At 59.3% G+C, this 19,719-nt stretch overlaps 1 protein-coding gene across 2 annotated transcripts in view; it reads left to right on the top strand.

The window, feature by feature from the left end:
• Positions 1 to 88: 88 nt before the first annotated feature.
• LMX1B (LIM homeobox transcription factor 1 beta) overlaps positions 89 to 19,719 on the top strand; it is a 77,938-nt gene continuing 58,307 nt past the window's right edge. For both annotated transcript variants that reach the window (XM_036329631.1, XM_036329629.1), the window contains exons 1-2: positions 89 to 565; positions 1,400 to 1,586. In XM_036329631.1, the coding sequence (XP_036185524.1) occupies positions 427 to 565; positions 1,400 to 1,586 (326 nt within the window). In that variant the 5' untranslated portion in view covers positions 89 to 426. The remainder of the gene's footprint in view (positions 566 to 1,399; positions 1,587 to 19,719) is intronic.

Here is a 19,719-nt window from a genome sequence, read left to right as displayed (position 1 = left end):
GCCCGCGCGCCCCTCCCCCCCGCCCGCGGGGCCGCCCCTACACCCCCGCCCCCTCCCCCGCCCGCCGCCGCCACCGCCGCCGCCGCCGCCGTCTCCTCCCCGCGGCTCCGTCTGCAGCCGCGGCCGCAGCCCAGCTCCGGGGCTGACAAGCAGGTGACAGAAGAGCCGGCGCGCGTGGCTGCGAGTGCCCGGGAGAGCGCGGCGCGGACTGCAGCCGCCCCGGCCCGCCAGCACGACGCCGGGGCCCGGGGCCAGCGCGTCGCCGCTGCACGCTCGCCGGGGGCAACCGGCGGCCCCAGCCGCAGCCCCGACCCCGCGGGAGCCGCGCCTCCCCGGCTCCGGGGACGCGGCGGCGGCGGCGAGCGGGCGGGCGGGCGGGCGGGCGAGCACCCTGGCCGGCGGGGCCCGCAGCGCGCCCTGCGTCCCATGGATATAGCAACAGGTCCCGAGTCGCTGGAAAGGTGCTTCCCCCGCGGGCAGACGGACTGCGCCAAGATGTTGGACGGCATCAAGATGGAGGAGCACGCCCTGCGCCCCGGACCCGCCACTCTGGGGGTGCTGCTGGGTGAGTGCGGGGTCGGGACGCCCCGGTGGTCACGGCAGGAGACAGGGGCCTCGTCCTGAGGTGGAAGCAGGCGTCTAGGCCAACTGCTAAAGGAAATGGTTTGCAGGACGTGGGAGTGTGGGGCAACACAGAACACTCCGGAGTGATACTAGAGGGGCCGCAAGCTAGACAGGCGTCCTGCGGGGACAGGTATGCAGGGACTTCACCTAGGAGGGGGGAGGACAGGCAGCTCCAGCCCCCACCCACCCCACCCCCATCTTCATCGGGCCTCGAACCTAGAGATGCCACTCTGGACGGGAGGTAGGAGGCGGGCGGCAGGGGTGATGGAGGACACAAGCAGTCACCTTGGCAAGCTAGAAAGTAGTGCCAGGTCACTTGGGGAGGGGAGCTTCTAAAAGAGCAGTGTTCCCCGAGTCCCCCAAATAACAGATTTGGGGAAGATTGGGGACAGAAGACCACGAATGCCACTGTGGGGCGCATAAGCCAGCGAGCCCCCAGCCTCACCTCGCCTGTGTGGGTCCCACCCGGCTACCCCGCGCCGCGCTCGTTCTCATACGTGTTAATACCAAGCGCTGGATCTCCGGAGAAGGGGAGAGCGCAGCGCCCAGCCAAGCCTCGAGGCCTGCGGACACTCCGCGCCCGAGTCTGCGGACCAGGACGAGTAGCTGAGGCTGCCGCCGGGCCCTTGCGCGGCGGCCCGGGGAGCCCTGGCGGCGGGCGGCGCTCCCGGGCTGCCCTCGCCCTTGGCGCCGGGGCTGCGGGTACCCAGCGGCCGGGACGCTGGGGTCGGGCTGGTCGGCGCTGACGGCCCGGCTCTCGCCCTGTGCGCTGCAGGCTCCGACTGCCCGCATCCCGCCGTCTGCGAGGGCTGCCAGCGGCCCATCTCCGACCGCTTCCTGATGCGAGTCAACGAGTCGTCCTGGCACGAGGAGTGTTTGCAGTGCGCGGCGTGTCAGCAAGCCCTCACCACCAGCTGCTACTTCCGGGATCGGAAACTGTACTGCAAACAAGACTACCAACAGTAAGCGCCTCTCGCCCTCCTCCTTCCCCGCCGCCCGGCACCCGAGCCCGGCCGCCCCCACTGCCAGGCCGGGCCCGCATCCCCCCCGGCCGCCGCTGGGCTCTGTGCGCCGCTGGGCCCATCAACTCCGAGGGCTCCGCGGTCTGCGTGTCTCCCGCAGGGGCGAACCATCCCAGCCGGGCCAACACTGGTGGGGTGGCCGGGAGCCTCAGCTGCTAGTTGCCGCCCTTTGTCGGGAAAACCAGCGCTGGGCCGCTGAGCTGGGGTGCAGAACAAGGCCCTGGGCCGACTGGGGGATAGAGGCCACGGTCCTGGGAGGCCTGAACTGGGGACCAAGAACTGATTTCTAAACGAAAGCAGTGCTTTAGGGAGGGAGGCCCGAGTGGTGTGCTTCTCCAGCACAAAGGCAGGGTGTGTGGAGGTTTGGGATTCCTGGAGCCAGGAGGTGGGATGCAGGGGTGCTGAGCTGCCTGAGCAGCCCCCCATACCCGCTTCCTGCCATGAGCCCTGCTGCGTTTTTTAGTCCCTGATGGAGAGAAAAGGATGTCCATCGTCCCCAGAACCGTTCCATGGGGGCATTTTGCACTTATAATTTTTGTTGGTTGGAGAAGGTGTCTAGGAGGAGGACCTCAAGAGGTGGCAAACCACAATCTGGGGCTCCCCATGGGGATGGGGAACTGCCCGAATCAGCCTGCTCTGCCCTGGTGTAGCTCCAGGGGTTGAGGCCAGAGGCTGTGGGTTGAGCTCTACCTGCTGACTTTTGTTTTTTAGCTGAGACTCTGGATGTGTCTGGCAAGGGGCTTGGGACAGATAAGAGATGTGGCTTCGCCCCCACCCCCTTCCATTTGGGTTTTGTGCCTGGCAGTATGATTGAAAGGGAGGCAGAGAGGCGCAACAGCCAAAAGAGGGGTGTGGGGATCCCCAGGGCAGCACTGCAGAGGCAAGTGGGTGCCTGCGACAACTTTCTAGTGAGGCCTGGAAAACTCCTTCAGATGGGGTTGCAGGGTGAGTAGGCTGCTCGGGCAGGCGGTGTGGGGCTCAGAGGGTCTGCGTGTGCTCTGGGAAAAGCCTACCTGCTCTGCCCAGAGACTGTCTCTAAACCCAGGCCCTGATGAAACCCTGAGTGGCTGGCCTGCCCCTCCAACTACTTGGCTGGAGTCAAAGCCCTCCAGAGGGCATGGGATTCTACTCTGAAAGGCTCTGGGTGAGCCCCATCCTAGGGCCTACTCTGGCCTGCTTCCCTGGCCTGGGGGCCTAGCAAGAGCTGGTTTGTGTGCCTTGTTCTTCTTGTCGGCTGGGGGCTCTCGGGCAGGAGCTGGAGCCAGATTCGGAGAGCCAGCTCTTCCACTGGCCCCAGAGCCCAGCCAAGGCCTCCCACTGTCTGGAGCACCCCTGATGAGGCACAGTGTCGGGGATCCCTTTTGCGCCGTGCCCTGGGCCGATGGGATTCTAGCTCCAGCAGAAGGTGAGGCCACCAGTCAGCTCAGCCACAGGCAGGCATAGGGCAGCACAAATAAAACGGGGAAGGTGGTTTGGGGTAAATGTGGTTGGCGGCTTAGGGCCGGCCGGGGAGCAGCCCCTCGCAGGGCTCGCCGGTCTCCAGCCCACCCACGGCCTGCCTGCCCGCAGCCCTCACTTGCTCTGCCTGACCAACCCGAGCTAGACCGGGGCAGTGCCACTTCCCACTCAGCTCAGCCCCCGGCCTGGACCACTCCACACCTGGGGGCAGGAGGCTCAGGAAGCTGCAAGTGGGTCTCCGAGTCATTCGGGCAGGTTTTGGAAAATTTTTTTATATATTGGAAAATGCGTAAAACCTTTCCAACCTCTCGTGCAAATCTGTTCATTCTACCCCCGCTCTTACCCTCCTCCCCCCAATCGTTTATGGGGCTTCTTTTTAAAACGAGGAGAGGGTACCCCTGGTTCTTCAGAGCACAGGACTGTAAAGTCACAAAATCTGACCTGGGTGTTCCCCCTTCAAGCGGAGTGTCCAACCCCCTCGTTTTACAAAACAATTGAACATTTGCGACGGCTTTGTCAAAAGTGTATTTGTTTTAAAAAGGAAAAGGGCGCCCAAGAGCTTTCTTCTCCAGTGCCTTCGGGTGAGTTTGCAAGTGAATTTTGGAATGGGGCGAATCTCAGTCTGGGTTCAGCAGGGCAGCAGCCTCCAGGTGGGCACCGTCCGTCCCCTCAAGGTGCCCCCCTCCTCTCTCGCCCCCTCTTTCTTCCAGCAACGCCGATTAGATATCTGCTCCAGGTGGGCTGTTTAAGGGGTCTGAGGAAGGCTTGTTAGCAAGACGCTCCTGGGGACGGATTCCCCGGCGCGGGGTGTCGCTTCAGCGTCTCTCAGGAGAGAGCCAGCGCCACCAGGCAAGCAGGGGCTCACTGGGAAGCAATGTTCTTTTCACAATAAAAATATATTTCACGATTTATTTATTTTTTTTTCTTTGAGGATCGCAGAGGCATATTTATTGCATCTGTGCGTAAATGCTTTCAGACGAGAATCCGGGCAAGTGGGCACACAAACGTGCCTTCTCGGGTTTGCCTGGTCTGTGCGTCAGCAGCGTTGGGAAATAGCAACCCCCCACCAGGGCAACTTTAGGGAACCGTGTCCTCCGGCGGGGAGCAGCGGGGTTCGGTGCTTAGAAAGAAGTGGCTGTTTTGCCTAAGCTCTTTGCCTCCACTCGACTTGTCTTCAAAGCCCCTGGACACCCAGAAGAGCAGCATTATTTTACGCACCACGGGGGTAATTAATCGACACTCGGGCGAATTTAATAGCATTTGATAAAAAAAATCCACCGGCACGCCCTGCACGGGCAGAAAGAGCGGGGCCCCGCGGCACTTGGCATTTTCATGCATAACTCGAAAGTCTCCTTTTTCTCCTGTGTGTTTTTTGGGGGAGAGGTCCTGCTTATTTAAGGAAAAAAACAAAAGCCCCGGATTGTTCTCCTGTGCCTGAGGCTCTGGCCGCTGGGCAGCCCGAGCTCTGCGGACAGCAGGTCCAGCTAGAAACCGGGAGGAGATGCGCCTCCCAACCCAAAATCAGGAACCCCCTCTCCTTCCTCCACCCGAGAACACATGAGAAAGTGACAGCATAGTGGCCCCCCATTTTTTTCCTTGGCGGCTTGGCCGAACAGAATTATGTAACTCTTTTCTTGCCTTCTGTCGAGCGCCTGGAAAGGGTTTCTATCCTGAGGAGGTGGCGAATTCCTGGAGGAGGCCCCGGGAGGGGGGAGGGTTGGCGGGAGAGTCCAAAAATCTGTCACAAAATGGAGTCTAATCGCTTGTAAGACAGCTCCCAGGTCTGGGGACCCGAGATCCGTGGTGCCCGCGGGAGCCGGCGGGCGCAGAAAGGCGCGGGGCTGCCGCCCGCTGCGCGCCCACCTCGGCCTCCGGGCTGGGCGCCCTTCAGCCAGCGGGGCCTGCCCGGCGCCCTCGCCTCCCCGCCTCCCCGCCTCCCCGCCGCAGTCACAGGGCCCCGCTGAGCCTGCGAGGGTCCCGGGGCTCGCTTGCCCAGGTAGGATGCGCCAGCCTCGGCAGGAGGGGGGCAGCGAGGCTCTGATTGAGTTTCACAAAAGCCGTCTGAGTCCCCGGGTGATTTTTTTTTTAAATTTACCCCAGCTGGCTGCGTGAAGCTCCAGGGGCCCAGCCCCACTCTTCCAGCACATTCCTTTCCTGGGAAGTGTTTACACCGGGAAAGGCCTTCCTGGGAGGCTCACCTCCCCTCCGAGCACCGGCAGCGGCAGAGCCGGGTGCGGTGCAGGGAAGAGCAGTCGGCCCCAGTCCTTTCTGCCGCTGCTGCCTTTCCCAGCGTGCAGGGCCTCCCATAGGCCCTACTGCAGGGTGCCAGTCACCAGCAGGACCCCTCCGCCGGCGGGTCCTCCAGCTGGCAGAGTCCCCCACTCATTCAGGGCTGCAGACACCCTGCCCCCAGCCGGGGGTAAGGGCCTGTCCGGGAAACGGATCCCCTTGGAAGGAAGGCCAGCGCTTTGCCTTATAAAAAGGCCTCCGTACCGCTCTCCTGGGGATCTGAGGGCTGCAGGGCTCACTCCGCCAGCCCAAAGCCTGGGGACCGGCCCCTCTGGCCCCTGGGAAGGTACCTCTCCGTTTAACCCCAGCACCTTGGCTGCAGGCGGAAGGGGAAGCAGCGGCCTTCGCGAGGCTGCAGTCGTCTGCCGCTGAACGGAGGCATTATTCACAGCTGACTCCTGGCTCACCCTGTATTCCCCAGGCTCTGGGCTCGCGTAGCCTAATTTGTTTGCCGCTTTTTTTCTCTCGAGTGGGGGAAGCAGGCTGTGAGGATCTCTGGGGTATGTGATTGGTGACCCTCAGCTCCCTCTCTCCCGCCCTCCCTGCCCACTGGAGCCAGGCTAAGGGCCACACTGCCCTGGCACCTCCCTGAGCCTCCTCTGTAAAATGGGGACATGCCCACCTGGGGGAAAGTATTCTTATAAGGATTCGAGATAATGTGCCCCAGAGGACCTGGCATCTTGTTGCCTGGAAATTATTGTTGTTACTATTCCCACCGTCAGCGTGGCGAGGAATGCCTCGTCTTCAAGGACACACACCGAACTGCCCATGGGGAAAGGGCAGCTGGAATTCAAGGCTTGCAGGGAAGGTTGGGGGGGGGGCACCGCTGGGGAAACACGACCCTTTGCCTGGGACACTGGGGGTGGGGGTGGGGTTCTGATGAAGAGAGCTTTAGACTCTGAGGCAGACCTGGTTCACCCCCAGCCCCACACTCGGCAGCTGTGTGATCTGAGCCAGGGGGCTGCCCACCTCTGAGCCCTGGGTTCTCCATCCGCAAACCAGGGGTGATGATGTCATTTCCTAGGGCTTTGTGAGGGTGACACAGGGCACTGGGGGAGCTTCCGTGATTGCTCTGTGTTCCATGGGATCCTGTATCCTCTCCCGTACCTCCAGGGAGGCAGAAAAACTTCTGATAGTTGGGGTGAGAATAGATGCCAACGGGGCACCATCAGGAAGGGCAGGCAACAGGGTGGGGCTGGCTGGTGTACTGGCCAGTTTCTTCCTGGGAGCTGTGGTGGGTGGACGTTGGACCAGAGCAAAGACCTTTCCCCTGGGGAACCATTGGAATCTCCAGGGTCTAGCTGGGAAAAGCATATTCAATATTATTATTTCATATTTAGAAAAATGGCCATGCTTCTTGTTTTTGTGATTCGCGTGACAGAAAATAAAGCTCAACCAACATCTCTGAGGCTGGGGGGTGGGATTCAGAAGAGGGGGTGTACGGAGGAGAGATCCAAGGGTCTGCAATTTTCAGAAAGAAAAGGAGGTTTAAAAGGTGAGACACCAGGCCAGGCGTCAGAGGATCCTCCATCCCAGAGAGGTTTTTTGGTCCATGATGGGAAGGCGGTACCTCTGCAGAGAACTTCCTCTCTCCTGTGGCTGTGAGGTTTTTAAACCAAAAAAAGGGGGAGGGGGAAACCCACCAGGTCCTACTTTGGCGTTAGTTAGGCTGAGGAATGGAGGATGCTCTCAACGACATGAGTTATAACTTCCAATTTGTTGGACACCACAGTCAGGCTTCAGCTTCGGGGGAGGGAGGAAGAGAGGGATGGGCAGCTCGTTGGAGGAGCCTGGGCGAGCTGTCAGTCAATGGGGGGTGCAGGAGGACCCGAGGCCCTTGGCTCTCTAACTGACCCAGCCCTCTCCAACCCCTAGATTCTGTGCTGATGGCAGCTAAGAGCAAAACCAAAATTATATATATATTTATTGCCCCTGCCGTCAGGGTGAGGAGGCAGTGGTAGCGAGGGGAGGGCCAGGCTGAAAACCATATTTGAAAAAGTTGATTCACAAGGCAGAGGAAGCAAAGTGGCAGACGTTTGCCATTTCATCGACCGGCTGGTGTTCTCCATTCATGTCATAAATGTCTCCTGTCATTTGAAGCCAAAAGCAACATGATTTGGTTCCCCGGTGGCCTATAGGGTTTTTCTCCTCTTTTTTTTTTTTTTTTTTGCAGTAAATGTTTATTTGTTAATAATATACTTTAAACAGCCTAGCCTTGACCTCAAGTCTCCTGAAGCATCCATCTTCTCTCCAAAAAATCTTTCAAAGTTTGTGTAATTTTGGGGGGAAGGTGTAACTGACGGGGCAGTGAAGGCCCTGTGTTTGCTTTAACTACTGCTGCGTGGTGGGAGTGGTGGGTATAAGGGGCCACTGTGCTCGGAATGGCAACTTTCTTGGGTTTCAGGCCTGGCTGACAGCACTTCCTTGCTGCCCTGTACCTTTGCTTCTCCCGACCAGTACAAATAAATGTCTGCGTGGGCCCTTCCTTTGTTATTCCCGGGGCAATATTCTATCCATCTCTGCTCAGCTTCTTGACTGGCAGCTGCTGGACCTGCCCGGTGGGCCCTGTGGCCCTGAAGGGGGGGTTAGGGGCAGTGTCGGGTCCGGAGGATGTGTGAGTGCAGGGGGGCTTTGTCTCAATCAGGAGCCCGGCTCAGACAGGCCTGGACTCAGAGTGCTGGCTGATGGCAGAGCACCTGGCTGGCCCTGCACTTGGTGAACTGGGCGAAGTGTCGCTGGAGGAAAAACCCGGTTCCTGGAGTCCAGTTCCAGGAGAAACAAAGACGTTTGCTTCCTGGCCCGCCTGCGCTGTAAGAGGTTTCCCTGGGAACTGCGAGGCGGGTGCCAGCCGGGGAGCGCTATGAGGGCTTCCCAGAGCAACAGAGGTGCCCACCAGGGCTGGTGGGAGTGAGGAGCACACAGAGCTGCTGGGTAGATGCAGAGAGCCCAGTGAGCATGCAAGCAAGAACACAGCGCTGCCAGCCCCCTCCCCGCCCCCAGGTGCCTCTGCCCCGCGCTGCAGCAGCGGTGATGGGAGAGGAGGAGCGGCAGTGGGCCGGGGCAAGCTGGAGCGGGTGTGACTGCTGTTCTCCTGCTCCTGCCTCCTGCTTTCCTCAGGGACTCGGGGACTTGTCATGTGACTCCTGAATTGCCATAGTTACTGAGCTGTCAGGGTGTGGGGGCCCGCCCAGGCCAGGAGCTGCCGGAGCCTGCGGGGATGGAGAGGACTGACGCGCTCTGCGGACACCTCCTCGGAATGGAGGTCCCCCTCCGTGGGGCACATTTTTCTCAAAGGAAAGAGCAAGATTGCAATGACAGGTCAGGGTGGAGACCAGCACTGGCTCCCAGGGACACAGTCCAGTGGCCTTTCGGGAAGGGCAGATGGCTCTTCCGGAGCCTCGGTTTTCTCCTCTGTGAAATAGGGGTGATCATGTCAGTCTCACAGGATAAAGTGAGGAAGTCTCTGAGAATAAAGTGAAACAAACGCAAAGGTGCCAGCCTGCATTGGGCATGCAGTCAATGTATGTTTCCTTCCTGCCCGCCTGCCAGGGACGTGAGCCGGAGACGCCCTGCCTGGCAGGAATGCATTGTCTGCCTTGCGTGGGAGACCTAGAGAGTGCAGCCTCCAAGACAGGCTGCCCTGAGGGACCTCGCCCACCGTCCTGCTCCCCAGCCAGGTCTGGGGCCTGTGTTTTGAAATGTTCCCTGGGAAAGGGCATGGGGAGAGGCTGGCTGTCACCAGCGGGTCCTCGGAGGCAGGCAGTGCGCGGACTGCCCTCCAGTGCCACTGAGGCACTAGGTCTCGTTTTTCTCCCACAGACTCTTGAACGTGGCCAGTGTAGATGTGAACTCACAGGAGCGGAGCCTTACTGACCCCAGAGGAGCAGGCCACGGTAGTGCGGTAGTGCGTCCAGAAGGAAAAGGACTTGGCCTTTGTTGAGTGCCTGTGATGTGTATTGACCTTTATCGCTCTAGCTCCACGTGTAGGCGAGGAAACCGAGGCTAAGGAATTAACTTCCCCCAGGTCCACAGTTACTCTGTAGCAGATTCTCCCCCTCCCCTGCCTCCCCCCCAGGCAAGTCCAACTCCCAGAGCTGGTCGCATCCCTAAATCCTCATGTCCTGGCTTTCCCCAAGGCCCAGATTTCTGCTCTGGACAGTTGGGATTCTCCCTAGACTGCCCAACTTGGAGGGTGTGCGGGGATAGCTGTCCAAGGGCTGGAGGGTTGGGGTAGGGGTCGCTGCCCTCTTTGCTCCAGAATGCCCTGTAGGGGTGGCCTTTGCCAGCGTAGGGAAAAGGTTAGAATAACTGTCTTTCTCCCGGTGGGAGAGCTTCCTTCCAGGCCCTGGCGTGCGTGCGCGCAGAGGCGGCTCTCAGCGGTCTCCACCCGCGCCCTCCTCCAGGCCCACCTCTCGGAGGGGTCCTGCCCCTTGGTCTTCTTTCCCCCGAGGGGACAGCACGGTGCAAGGGCTCCGGGGCTCCCGGGCCCCTCAGCCAAGCCGCGGGCGCCTGCAGCGGTTGATGAATTTCGGTGTCACCAGGGGTTTAGCCCGGATTTGGGAACCGCGCGCTCTAATACGCGCACACGGTCCTGCCCTTTCTAAAGCGCAGCCCTTTCACCCAGCCGCTGATTTATGAAGGAACCCGATCCCGGGACGGGCTGGGCTGGAGTCGGGAGTCCGGGGCCCCGCGGCAGCCTTCGTGCTCCTCCGCGTTGCGGGGGCCCTTGGCGGCAACGGGGGCTCTCCTGGGCTGGACTTGGGGCGTCCTGCGGCTGGGGCCTCCCACAGCGCAGGAGGACGAGTCCCCTTGGAGCCGCTTGCGCCTCCCGAAAGGTAGTGAGGCTGGCGGAAGGGGTTCGCATTTTCGTTGGAATGGAGCAAAGCCGCGCCCCTCCCCAAGCCCTCCCGCCGACCCCCTCGGGCAGGCCCAAAAGCGGCGAGTTCGGGAGGTTTGTTTATTGAGGGAACAGAAAATTGAAAAAAAGAGCCTAAGACCTTTTTCCCGCCTGAGAAATGTGCAAAGTCCCTCGGCTCCTGGAGGCGGCCAGGCGGCCGGAAAGCGGAGTTCTCGGTGCGGAGGTTCGCGCCCCCAGCCCCCACCCCTGCGCCCGGCCCCGGCCCCGGCGCGGCGGGAGGGCGGCATTTTTTCAGATTTGGTTTGCAGGGGGAGAACGTGATTGTATCAATCCACAAATATTTACTCTTAACAGACTTGTATCTGTGGAGATTTCGAACAAAGACAGTTTAGGGGGATTACAAAAACCTAAACCCCGTTTTTTCTCCCGGACTTGGTGCTTTAAATGCCAATTACAGGCCAGCCATATCCAACAGCAACGGGGGGGAGGTGGGCAGGGTCGGGGTGGGGTGGGGGGGCGAGTCCGGCCCTTAAATGTAACTTTTCATTATGAAAAGGATTTCACCGGTTTTATCTTCTAATAAGATTATGTCACGAACACAAGTACCTAGGAGGGTGCTGAGTGACAGGGCTCTGTCGTTTAATCAGAGGCTGCGCCGCTCAAACCGCGGGGCCCTTTGTCCCGCCGGGCGAGCGACGGAAACTTGCCGTCCTAATCCCCTTATTCATGTCAAGCAGAGAAAAGAAGGCGAGCACCTTACAACCGTGTCCCCTCCACCCCTTCCGAGGGCAGGAGGAGGGGGCTCCGGCCCTTTCGCCCCGGCGCAAGGGTCTCCCGAGCCGGTCAAGCATTGCAAGCAGGGCTGGGAGAAGGGGTTGCTTTGCGGGAGCCTCGATGGTCAGCTTCCGGGAAATGGGGGCAACGGCCCCACCACAGAGGATTCTGGTTGGGGGCGGGGGGGGGATTTATTTTAATTTATTAATTTAAATGTTGCGTCCACTGAGGGAGAGCACAGCCTGCGCTGTTCCCTCTTCCCGGGAAAGGAAGGACTGGGGGCGCCCACCCACCATCCCCATTAGGGCGGGATTGACCAAAATCCAGAGGCCCATGGAGATGCCCGGCTGGGGTCGTCCGCGGGGCAGATGTGGTTGGATGGCCCGCCAGGACGAATGTTCCTCCGCTGGTGCTCCTGCGAGTCTGAGAGGCTGACCCTTCCGCTGCTCGCTCAGCCCGTTCCTTCTGAGGGTGAATTCCTTTGTTCAACACCCCCCACCCCCCACCCCAGGAAACCCGCTCCTCCGCTGGCCGGCCCGGCGCCTTTATTCTCAGCACCGCCACCGCTCTCGCTACCCTGGTCCCGCGGTGGCAGACCTTCCCCGCTGCGCCCGGGCGCGCAGACCCAGCCGGTGCGCCGCCCGGCCCCTCGACGTGGCCGCCTGGCCCGAGCCGGGCTGCGGGCCGGGACGCCCGCGACTCCAGCCAGCGGAGAGGCCGCTGCGGGAGCGGCCTTTAGCCGCGGGCGCTCGCCTCCGGGCGCAGCGGGAAACCCGGGGCTTCGGAGAAGCAGCCGCGCGCGTTCCGGGTCGCTGCACCGGCTGAAAAAAACCAAAAGCAAAACCAACACTCGGCAAAGGCGTCCCCACACCTCCGCGTGGCGCCTCTCAGAAGGGCCAGGCGGGCCACTTCGGGGCTGGCTTCTGGGTCGTAGACGGAAGGCGCAGAGTCAGCGGGGCGGAGGGGCACTTCTGGGGAATTCGCCTCTAATACACACGGCTCCTGGGCCGGCTTTGATAGCTCTTGGGGTTCGGGCTGTGCTCGGGGGCAGCCGCCAGGGACCCCGTGCGCCCTTGGGAGTGCTCTGGGGACGCCTGGCTGCATGCAGCCTGCTCCCTCTCGAGCCCAAGCTCCAGCGCGGGGAGAATCGGGCCGAGAGCTGGGTGTCACCTCGTAAAAGCGACAGGCAAGGGCTGTTTTATGGGGAGGGAGAAGGGGCAGGAAGTGATGCTTCCATCTCTGGCCGCACTGGGACCCAGAGCCCCTGTGGAGGGAGCCCGACTTGGGTGGAGGACAGCTGGGGGCGTGGGGGTGGGGGTAGAGTCCGAGGCCCTGGGGTCCGCGGCTGTGAAGCGTCGGGCAGGGACGGACCGGAGCTGGGAAGGGGACGGCCCCTGGGCCGGGATCTGGAGCTCACCTCCCGCCCGTCCTGTCCTCTCCTCTCCCAGAGCCCCCTCTGCAATCCCGGGCGCAGCCAACAGCCCCGGCCGTGCCTCCCAGGCCGGGGGGCGGGGGAGAGACTTTCTCCCTCGAAACACTTGATACCAACTTTGTTTTTTGGGCAAGAAAAATAAGCCTTGTTTGGAAAGGGGGGGGGGGGGCAGTGAGCAAGGGAAGGGGCGAGCCTGCGGCGGAGCAAACTTTGCGGATTAGGTTTCAGCGCCTCCGCCCCACCCCCAGCCCCGCGGCGGTGATTTGTGTGCGGGGGTCTGTGACCCTGCGAGGCATCAAACGGCCCGCGGAAACCGGCCGAGTTCAGAGGGACAGTGGGCAGAGGGGCGGCCTAAGACAACGCAGATGGTTCATATCAGCCCTGCCGGCCAGGACTCGCAGCGTCTGCCCGCCAGCCCGGGCTCCTGGGCGGGGAGAGAGCTGGGGTCTTCAGGGGAGACCGAGGCCTGAGTGAAAGGGGCCGGACCGCAGCAGTCAGTGCCAGTTGGCCGCAGCTGAAGGGAGGCCAGGGAGCCAGGCACCAACCGAGCTCCTCCACTGAGGTCTGCGCCCCTCCAGCTGAGGAGCCTGACCCTCTGGTCTGCCCAGGCAGCCTCTGAGCCCGGACTGGTGGGAAGGAGACCCTCCAGCCGCTGCCAAGTGGCCTTGTCTACCCCACCCCTGCCCAGGGGGCAGCTGGGCTCATCCTGGTCATAGCGCCCCTCCCCCAGGGGCCCTTAATAGCCTTGTTCTTCTCAGGAGGTTCTAGCCTTCAGCCTGCCCTCTCTGATGGGTTAGGGGAGCCCCCACCCCTCTGACATTCATTCATTCATTCATTCATTCATTCATTCTATCACTTGGTGGGAGCCTTCTCCTCCCTGCCTACTGGAGCCCTGCTGCCTGGCCTGGGCTGAGGGGCTCTTCTCCTTTCTTGCTTCTCGCCCAAGGGAACGATAAGAAGGAGGCTCACCCATACCTTTGGCCTCCATGCCTAATTGGCCTCTGAGCCTGCTGCCCCCTCTTCCTAGAGCTGGAGCCCTGCTGGCTGCTGATGCCAACAGGCCCAGGCCCCTCGGGCCTCACCCTCAGGTCCTGGCTTTCTCCATGGCGCCCAAGAACCCTCTTCAGTGACCCCCGAGAGGGTGCAGCAGGGCCACACCCACCAGCCCACCAGCCGCTGCTTTAGAATGGCCCAGCTGAAGGCTCTTCAGGGTCCTTGTCGAAATGGGAAAACGAGGCCCAGGGGCGACCAGGACTAGCCCCAAAGCTCACTCGGTTGTAGCAGAATGGAGGCAGGAACCCCAGTCTGCCCACTGCCCGGTTAGGGGTTTTCTATGTGTCAACTCCACAATTCTTTCTAGAACCCTCTCCCACTCGGGCCTATTCTGTCCTCCCTGGACTGAGGTCACGGAGCAGAGAATTCTTGGTCCTTCGGTTGTGGCTCCTGAGACGGGGTGATAGGTAAGCCTCCATGATGAAATATTTTGGGAGCTTTTCTGATGGGACATGTGGGTTTGGGAATTTTCTCTTCTAAATTAGGACATTGAGGGACAGGAGCCAGGTGAGCACAGGGCCACATCCCACCATCGCCTCATCCTTCCGATGTCTGACTCCCAAGCACCCTGGGGTGAAGGGGCCATGAGGGGGGTGGGGAACCTCTCAGGACTCCATCTTCCAGGTCCCTACCTCAGGGGAGCAGCCGGCTGGGTCATCTGTACATGGAAGACACATCTGTCTTCCACATGTTGGAGGCCAGGCTGAGGACATGTGGTTTGGGATGTGTTATCTTAATCATATTTATTAGCCAATCCTGAAATTTAAAGAAAAAAAAAGTTTGATAGTGTTACGATTTGGAGAAGATCCCCCAAGTCTACAGGGTGAGAGAGCAGCCCAGGCCGCCAGCAGCGGCCAGGTTCCTTTCAGCCGGGATCAGGACGCGGCTGTGGAAGTTCTTGGGTCGTTCTGTGCGACGGAATCTCTGTGCTGTGAAACAACACTTGCCGCTTTCATTTTCTCAAGCAGAGATCTGAAGCAGAATTAATTACCTTGCCTTGACTGATAGTTGTTCTGTTGGAGTATGGTTCTAATCCTTATTAACATTCTCTAAAGTCAGGCATGAAATATGACTTTTACAACACACTCCTTGGCATATGTTTTTCTTTCCCGGGATATTTTTCAGGCTATCTCCGAGCGCACTGCTGTTCATTATTTTTGCCACAGGTCTGAAGTCGCCAACCCCAAAGCTGGTCCCGCGCACAGAGCACAGCCAAGGGGGTGGAGGGTGGGAATGACACATCTCTGCTCACGACGCAAATTGCTTCTGATTATTGCGCTTTGAATGTTTTCCTCCATCATGTTTTTATTAAAAACTCCAGCAGCACATTTACCCTTGATGGTGTCTTCATTTAGGTTTAGAAAAAAAAAAAAAAAAAGAGCAGGGAGTTCCCCTTTCTATAGCAGTATGTAAAGAAAATAATTCTTACGACCGCAAGATTACCGTCCAAACCTGGTTCTAGTAAAGTTGGCCCTGCTTTGACAAGCCCAGCAGGCTGGGAGCTTTTTCCAAGTGCTCCAGCTGCTGGGGAAACAGACCGGGAGGAAGCCCACGGAAGCCTCTGTTCTGCAGGGAACTCGGGGCGCCTCTCGGGAGCTGACACTTCCCAAGTCTGTGAGCTGCAGAAGGGGGCCTGGCTGCAGGGGGCTTGCTGACAGGCAGGCCCAGCCGGGAGAGCACAGGACAGCAGCAGCAGCAAAGATGATCCTCACAGCCAATGCTTATGAGTGCACATGGTTGTCACGCCTGCTGCTCCAAGCGCTTCCGTCCTTTACCTGTGCCATGACCTAAGTGCCATTGTTATTTTCATTTTTGGAGAAGACAGCTGAGGCACAGAGAAGTTGAGTAATGTGCCCAAGGTCACACAGCTAGGAAGTGGAACTGGGATTGGAGGACAGGCATTCTGTCCGGAGAAAACTGTCAGCGGTCCTTGGGGAGGCCAGATTCTGGCCCCTTGCTGAGCTCCGTGCCCCGGTGGAGGTTGGGCACCAGAGCCCAATGTGATCTGTTGAATGAATGCCTGCTAATTTATAGCCAGGATTCACTGCGTGCTGCCTGTGGTTAAGGTTTGATGGGACTAGCTCATTGAATCTTCTCACTGCCGCGGGGCAGGCATTATAATTACTTCCCATGTTGCCACCCTGAAGTTTGACCTGAGAGGTGCAGTTATTTCCCCGAGGTGACACAGCCTCGGATGGCAATGGTAAGAGCTACCGCCTCCTGGGCACTTGTTATGTCTACCCTGAGCCCTCCAGATCTTGAAGAGGGTTCCTGAAAGCTCTGTTCTTCACCCTGGTTCCCAGGTGGCAGAAGTGGGGCTCCGAGAGGTGAAGCCACACACCCAGATCCACACAGCCCAGTAGGAGCTGCACCTTCCTGGGGCCAGCGTCCCCAGGTGCCAAGCCTTGTCCTCTGGACCCTCCTCGGCCTTGAGGGGCCTGGGCTCAGGGGAGCACTGGGACCACGCCTTCTTGGTGGGCCTCACTTGGGCTGAACAAGTACCCTGGCATTAGACAGGGCAGATTTTGGCATCGAGGGGTGGAGTGTGCCTGGGACCTACCTCATCATCCCACTGTAGCCTCACTTTACAGAAGGGGAGCCAGGGCCCAGAAAACTTAAGTGACTTGCCTGGGTCACCCAGCCAGTGAGCTGATGGGAATCACACTCAGGTGCTCTGGCTTTGGGGCGGTGTTTCTCAGAGAGGGACTCTGAGTCTTCATCACCAGCATTGTCGCCAGCAGGCATGACCGTTGCTGGGCGCCTTCTGAGTGCTTTGCAAATACCCCATGACAGCAGGGAGGTTCGGAGAGGGGAGGGGACTTTCCCAGGATTGCACTGCAACGTACAGTCCGCCTGCTCTGGGCAGGGGGACAAGGGACAGGGGAGCAGGCCCAGCCCTCCGATGCAAGCCGGCCAGCCCTCACTGGGCCGCCTTTACTCCTGCCTTGCCTTTGGGGCTCAGGGCCGGCCTGTCTGCCCTTTGAAGGGATAGCCGCCTGAGTGTGTCACTTTGAACTGCAAAGGGGCCTGTGGTGAGGGCTCGGCCCCCTCCCACGTGCCCCCTCCGCCCACCCTCCAGGTCTGGTTCCAGTTGGCAGGCCTGGAGCCAGAAGGGCAGGCAGGGCGGCGGCCCCCTGTGGGATGTCAGCTTGATAAGTGAGCGGCGCAGACCCCTGGGGGCGGCTGGAGCTGGCCGCCCACTGGTCCAACCAGCCACATGCCAGAGTTCAGGCCAGTCACCCAGGTGCCATCCTCCCACAGACATGCCCTTGTCTGCAGAGACACAGCTCCCTGGATGTCAAAGATTTAAATTAAAACAACAGTGATACTAGTGCTAATAATACTAATTGGTCAAAAGAAACATCTTGCCCCGGGCATAGGGAGTATCACAGAATCAACCATGTGCTCTGCTTGGTGAGTGCTCATGGCAGGAGGTCAGGGGGGAATCAGGTAAGAGGCTGCTGTGGAGTCTGCACAGCTAATCACCAGGAACCCAGCCGGGGGGCCTTCAGTGGCTCAACTAGGTCCTGGCTAAGCTGCCCTCAGAGCTCTCCGGTGAAGCTGGTGTGGTGAGCGGTTGGGGCAGAAATCATGCCAGCGCAGCCCTTGTGCCTGGAAATGTTGGCCTCTTCTCTGATTTGATGATCCCAGAGCTGATTCCTTGGGAGGCCGAAACTCAACCAGATGCTTAGCCATGTAGACAGAGGCAAGATGCCAGTGCTTTGGATTCAGAGTTTCATCTAGGCCAGCGGTTCTCAACCTGTGGGTCGCAACCCCTTTGGGGGTCGAAGGACCCTTTCACAGGGGTCACCTAAGACCATCAGAAAATATATATAGAATTACATATTGTTTTTGTGATTAATCACTATGCTTTAATTATGTTCAATTTGTAACAATGAAAATACATCCTGCATATCAGATATTTACATGACGATTCATAACAGTAGCAACATTACAGTTATGAAGTAGCAACGAAAATAATTATATGGTTGGGGGTCACCACAACATGAGGAACTGTATTAAAGGGTTGCGGCATTAGGAAAGTTGAGAACCACTAATCTAGGCGCTGCCACTTACTAGCTGTGTGACTATACGCTAGATGCTTGACCTCTCTGTGCCTCGGTTCCCTCAGAAGTCTGTTGAGGACCAAACACCTGCCTTAGGGCAGTGATGAGCTTTAAAGGAGAAAGCAGTGCAGTGTCCTCATGTTAGTGTGTGGTTCTTGCTGATATTGTTACTGGTGCTCCCATAATCCTTTGTGTTGGGCCTGAGCAGGCATCTGACTTTGGTTATGTGTGTCAGGCGGTCTCCTTGCTAGAGTTCTCTGCACCATGCCTTGGCTGGAACAGGGCATGATGCATAGTAGGTGCTCAGTTAGTATAAGGGAATAGCTTGGGGGCTCGACTGGCTGGGCTGATCTCCAGGCTCAGCCTCTTTCTACCTGTGTGACCCTTGGCAAGTTCCTTACCCTCTCTGAGCCTCTGTTCCCTTGTTGGTAAAATGGAGATAATCAAAGAGCCCAGCTTCTAGGATTGTTGCATTAAATGAAGTGATGAATGCAAAGAGCCGTATCAGTAAATGTGAGTTATTTTTGTGTGTGGGAAGACCCAGGGCAGGGATCTGGTTATAACACAAGACAGCAAGAGTCTGGGTTACCCTGGGCAGCTGCCTGTGAGATGGGAGGCTGGAACTGAGGAGGATTTGGGGAGGGCAGTGCACGTAGGGGCCCTGGTAGCCAGAATACTGAGGGTTAAATTGGTGGCCTGAGAAAAGTGGGCTGGGACAGTGAGTCTGGCTGGAGGGGCTGTCTAGGGGCTGCTGGGACATGGGCTGCAGAAGGGAGGGGGGATGGTAGCTATGCAACAGGGTTTGGATTTTATCCTGTGGGCAGGAGGGAGCCATCGAAGGTTATTGGACAGGGGGTGACAGGACTGGAGAGGCGCTTTATGGAGATGACACTGGCAGCGGGTGCATGGGATTGGAGACTGGAGACTGTCACTTTGGAGGTGAGGGCAGTAGAGGGGACTGGAAAGGAGACAGATTCAAGCCAAATCTAGGAGGCAGTTGGAGGACTGAGGGGAAGGGATGGGCAGAGGGAGAGTGAAAGAGGCCTAGGGCTTGCAGCGGGGGTGATGGCACCCCAGGTCCTGAGCACTCTGGGCTGGTCCCAGCAAGGGTGACCTACTTGGCTGCGTCCTTGCCGGGTCCCGCTTCAGGGGCATGTGATCTGTGCAGCCGCCCAGGCCCTGCCCTCAGGACTCTGCACGGCTTAATGCTCTGCTGTCGCCCGCTTGAAATTCTTAATACTTTCCAAACGCGTTCTCTGGGTTTTCATTTCACACCGGGCCCTGAAAACGAGGTACCTGGTCCTAGTTCCCTGAGTCTCGGGCTCTGGCCCCTGGAAATAGAGGCCTGGGTGGCCTGAGCTCGCACCAGGCCTGCAGGAGTGGAACTCTTCCTGCTCCGTGGGCCTGAGCCTTGCTCTCCAATGGCTTCTTCCTCCTGGCTATCAGCTTGGCCTTCCAGGCCTCCCTCTGGCAGGCCCCACCCCCTCTCATCCTCTGTGCTCAGCCACGAGCTCACCTTCTGTTCCCCGCACATCTCTGACACTTGCCCACATCTATGTCTTGCTCAGGCTATAGTGGTTGTGAGTATGTCCCCTGGAAAAGCCCTCCCCAAACTGAAAGCTTGGCACCAGTTTCAAGAAGTCTCCCTGGCTTCATACTCCACCCCTTCCCCAATACTTGGGACTGTCCTGCAGGGCTTGTGCAACATGTAGATGCCTCGGTCTGTGGACGGGCATGAACTGTTGGGGTAAAGCTAGGGATCTGCATCCTTAGCAGGCCCTGGGGCGGGGTGGGGGTGGGGGTTGCCTGTGTACACTGAGGCCTGAGAACCTCTGCCCAGGGTATCCCCAAGCCTGGCCCAGAGCGGTGGACGTCTCCCCGTGGCCAGGCACATTGCCTGGCATGGCGTGGCATGGGTGGTGGGTGGCTCTGGATGGACGGGTGGGCTGGCAGCAAGCGTGGATCTGAGGGTGGTTGGGAGGACACAGCCCATCCTGGAGGTTCTAGCTGGGCCAAGGTCCTTCCCCTCTCCCTGAAACCCATGTGGTGGCCAGGCTGCCCACAGTGGGAGCCAGAATGGGGCATGGGAGATCAAAACCAGTGCCCTCCCGGAGGCAGGAAGTGAGCAAAGGTCATGGGGGT

Source organism: Myotis myotis, unplaced genomic scaffold (assembly GCF_014108235.1).
Source record: "Myotis myotis isolate mMyoMyo1 unplaced genomic scaffold, mMyoMyo1.p scaffold_m19_p_12, whole genome shotgun sequence".
NCBI lineage: Eukaryota > Metazoa > Chordata > Mammalia > Chiroptera > Vespertilionidae > Myotis > Myotis myotis.
The sequence above is the reverse complement of the archived record's forward strand: the minus strand, read 5'-3'. Positions and strand labels throughout refer to the sequence as shown.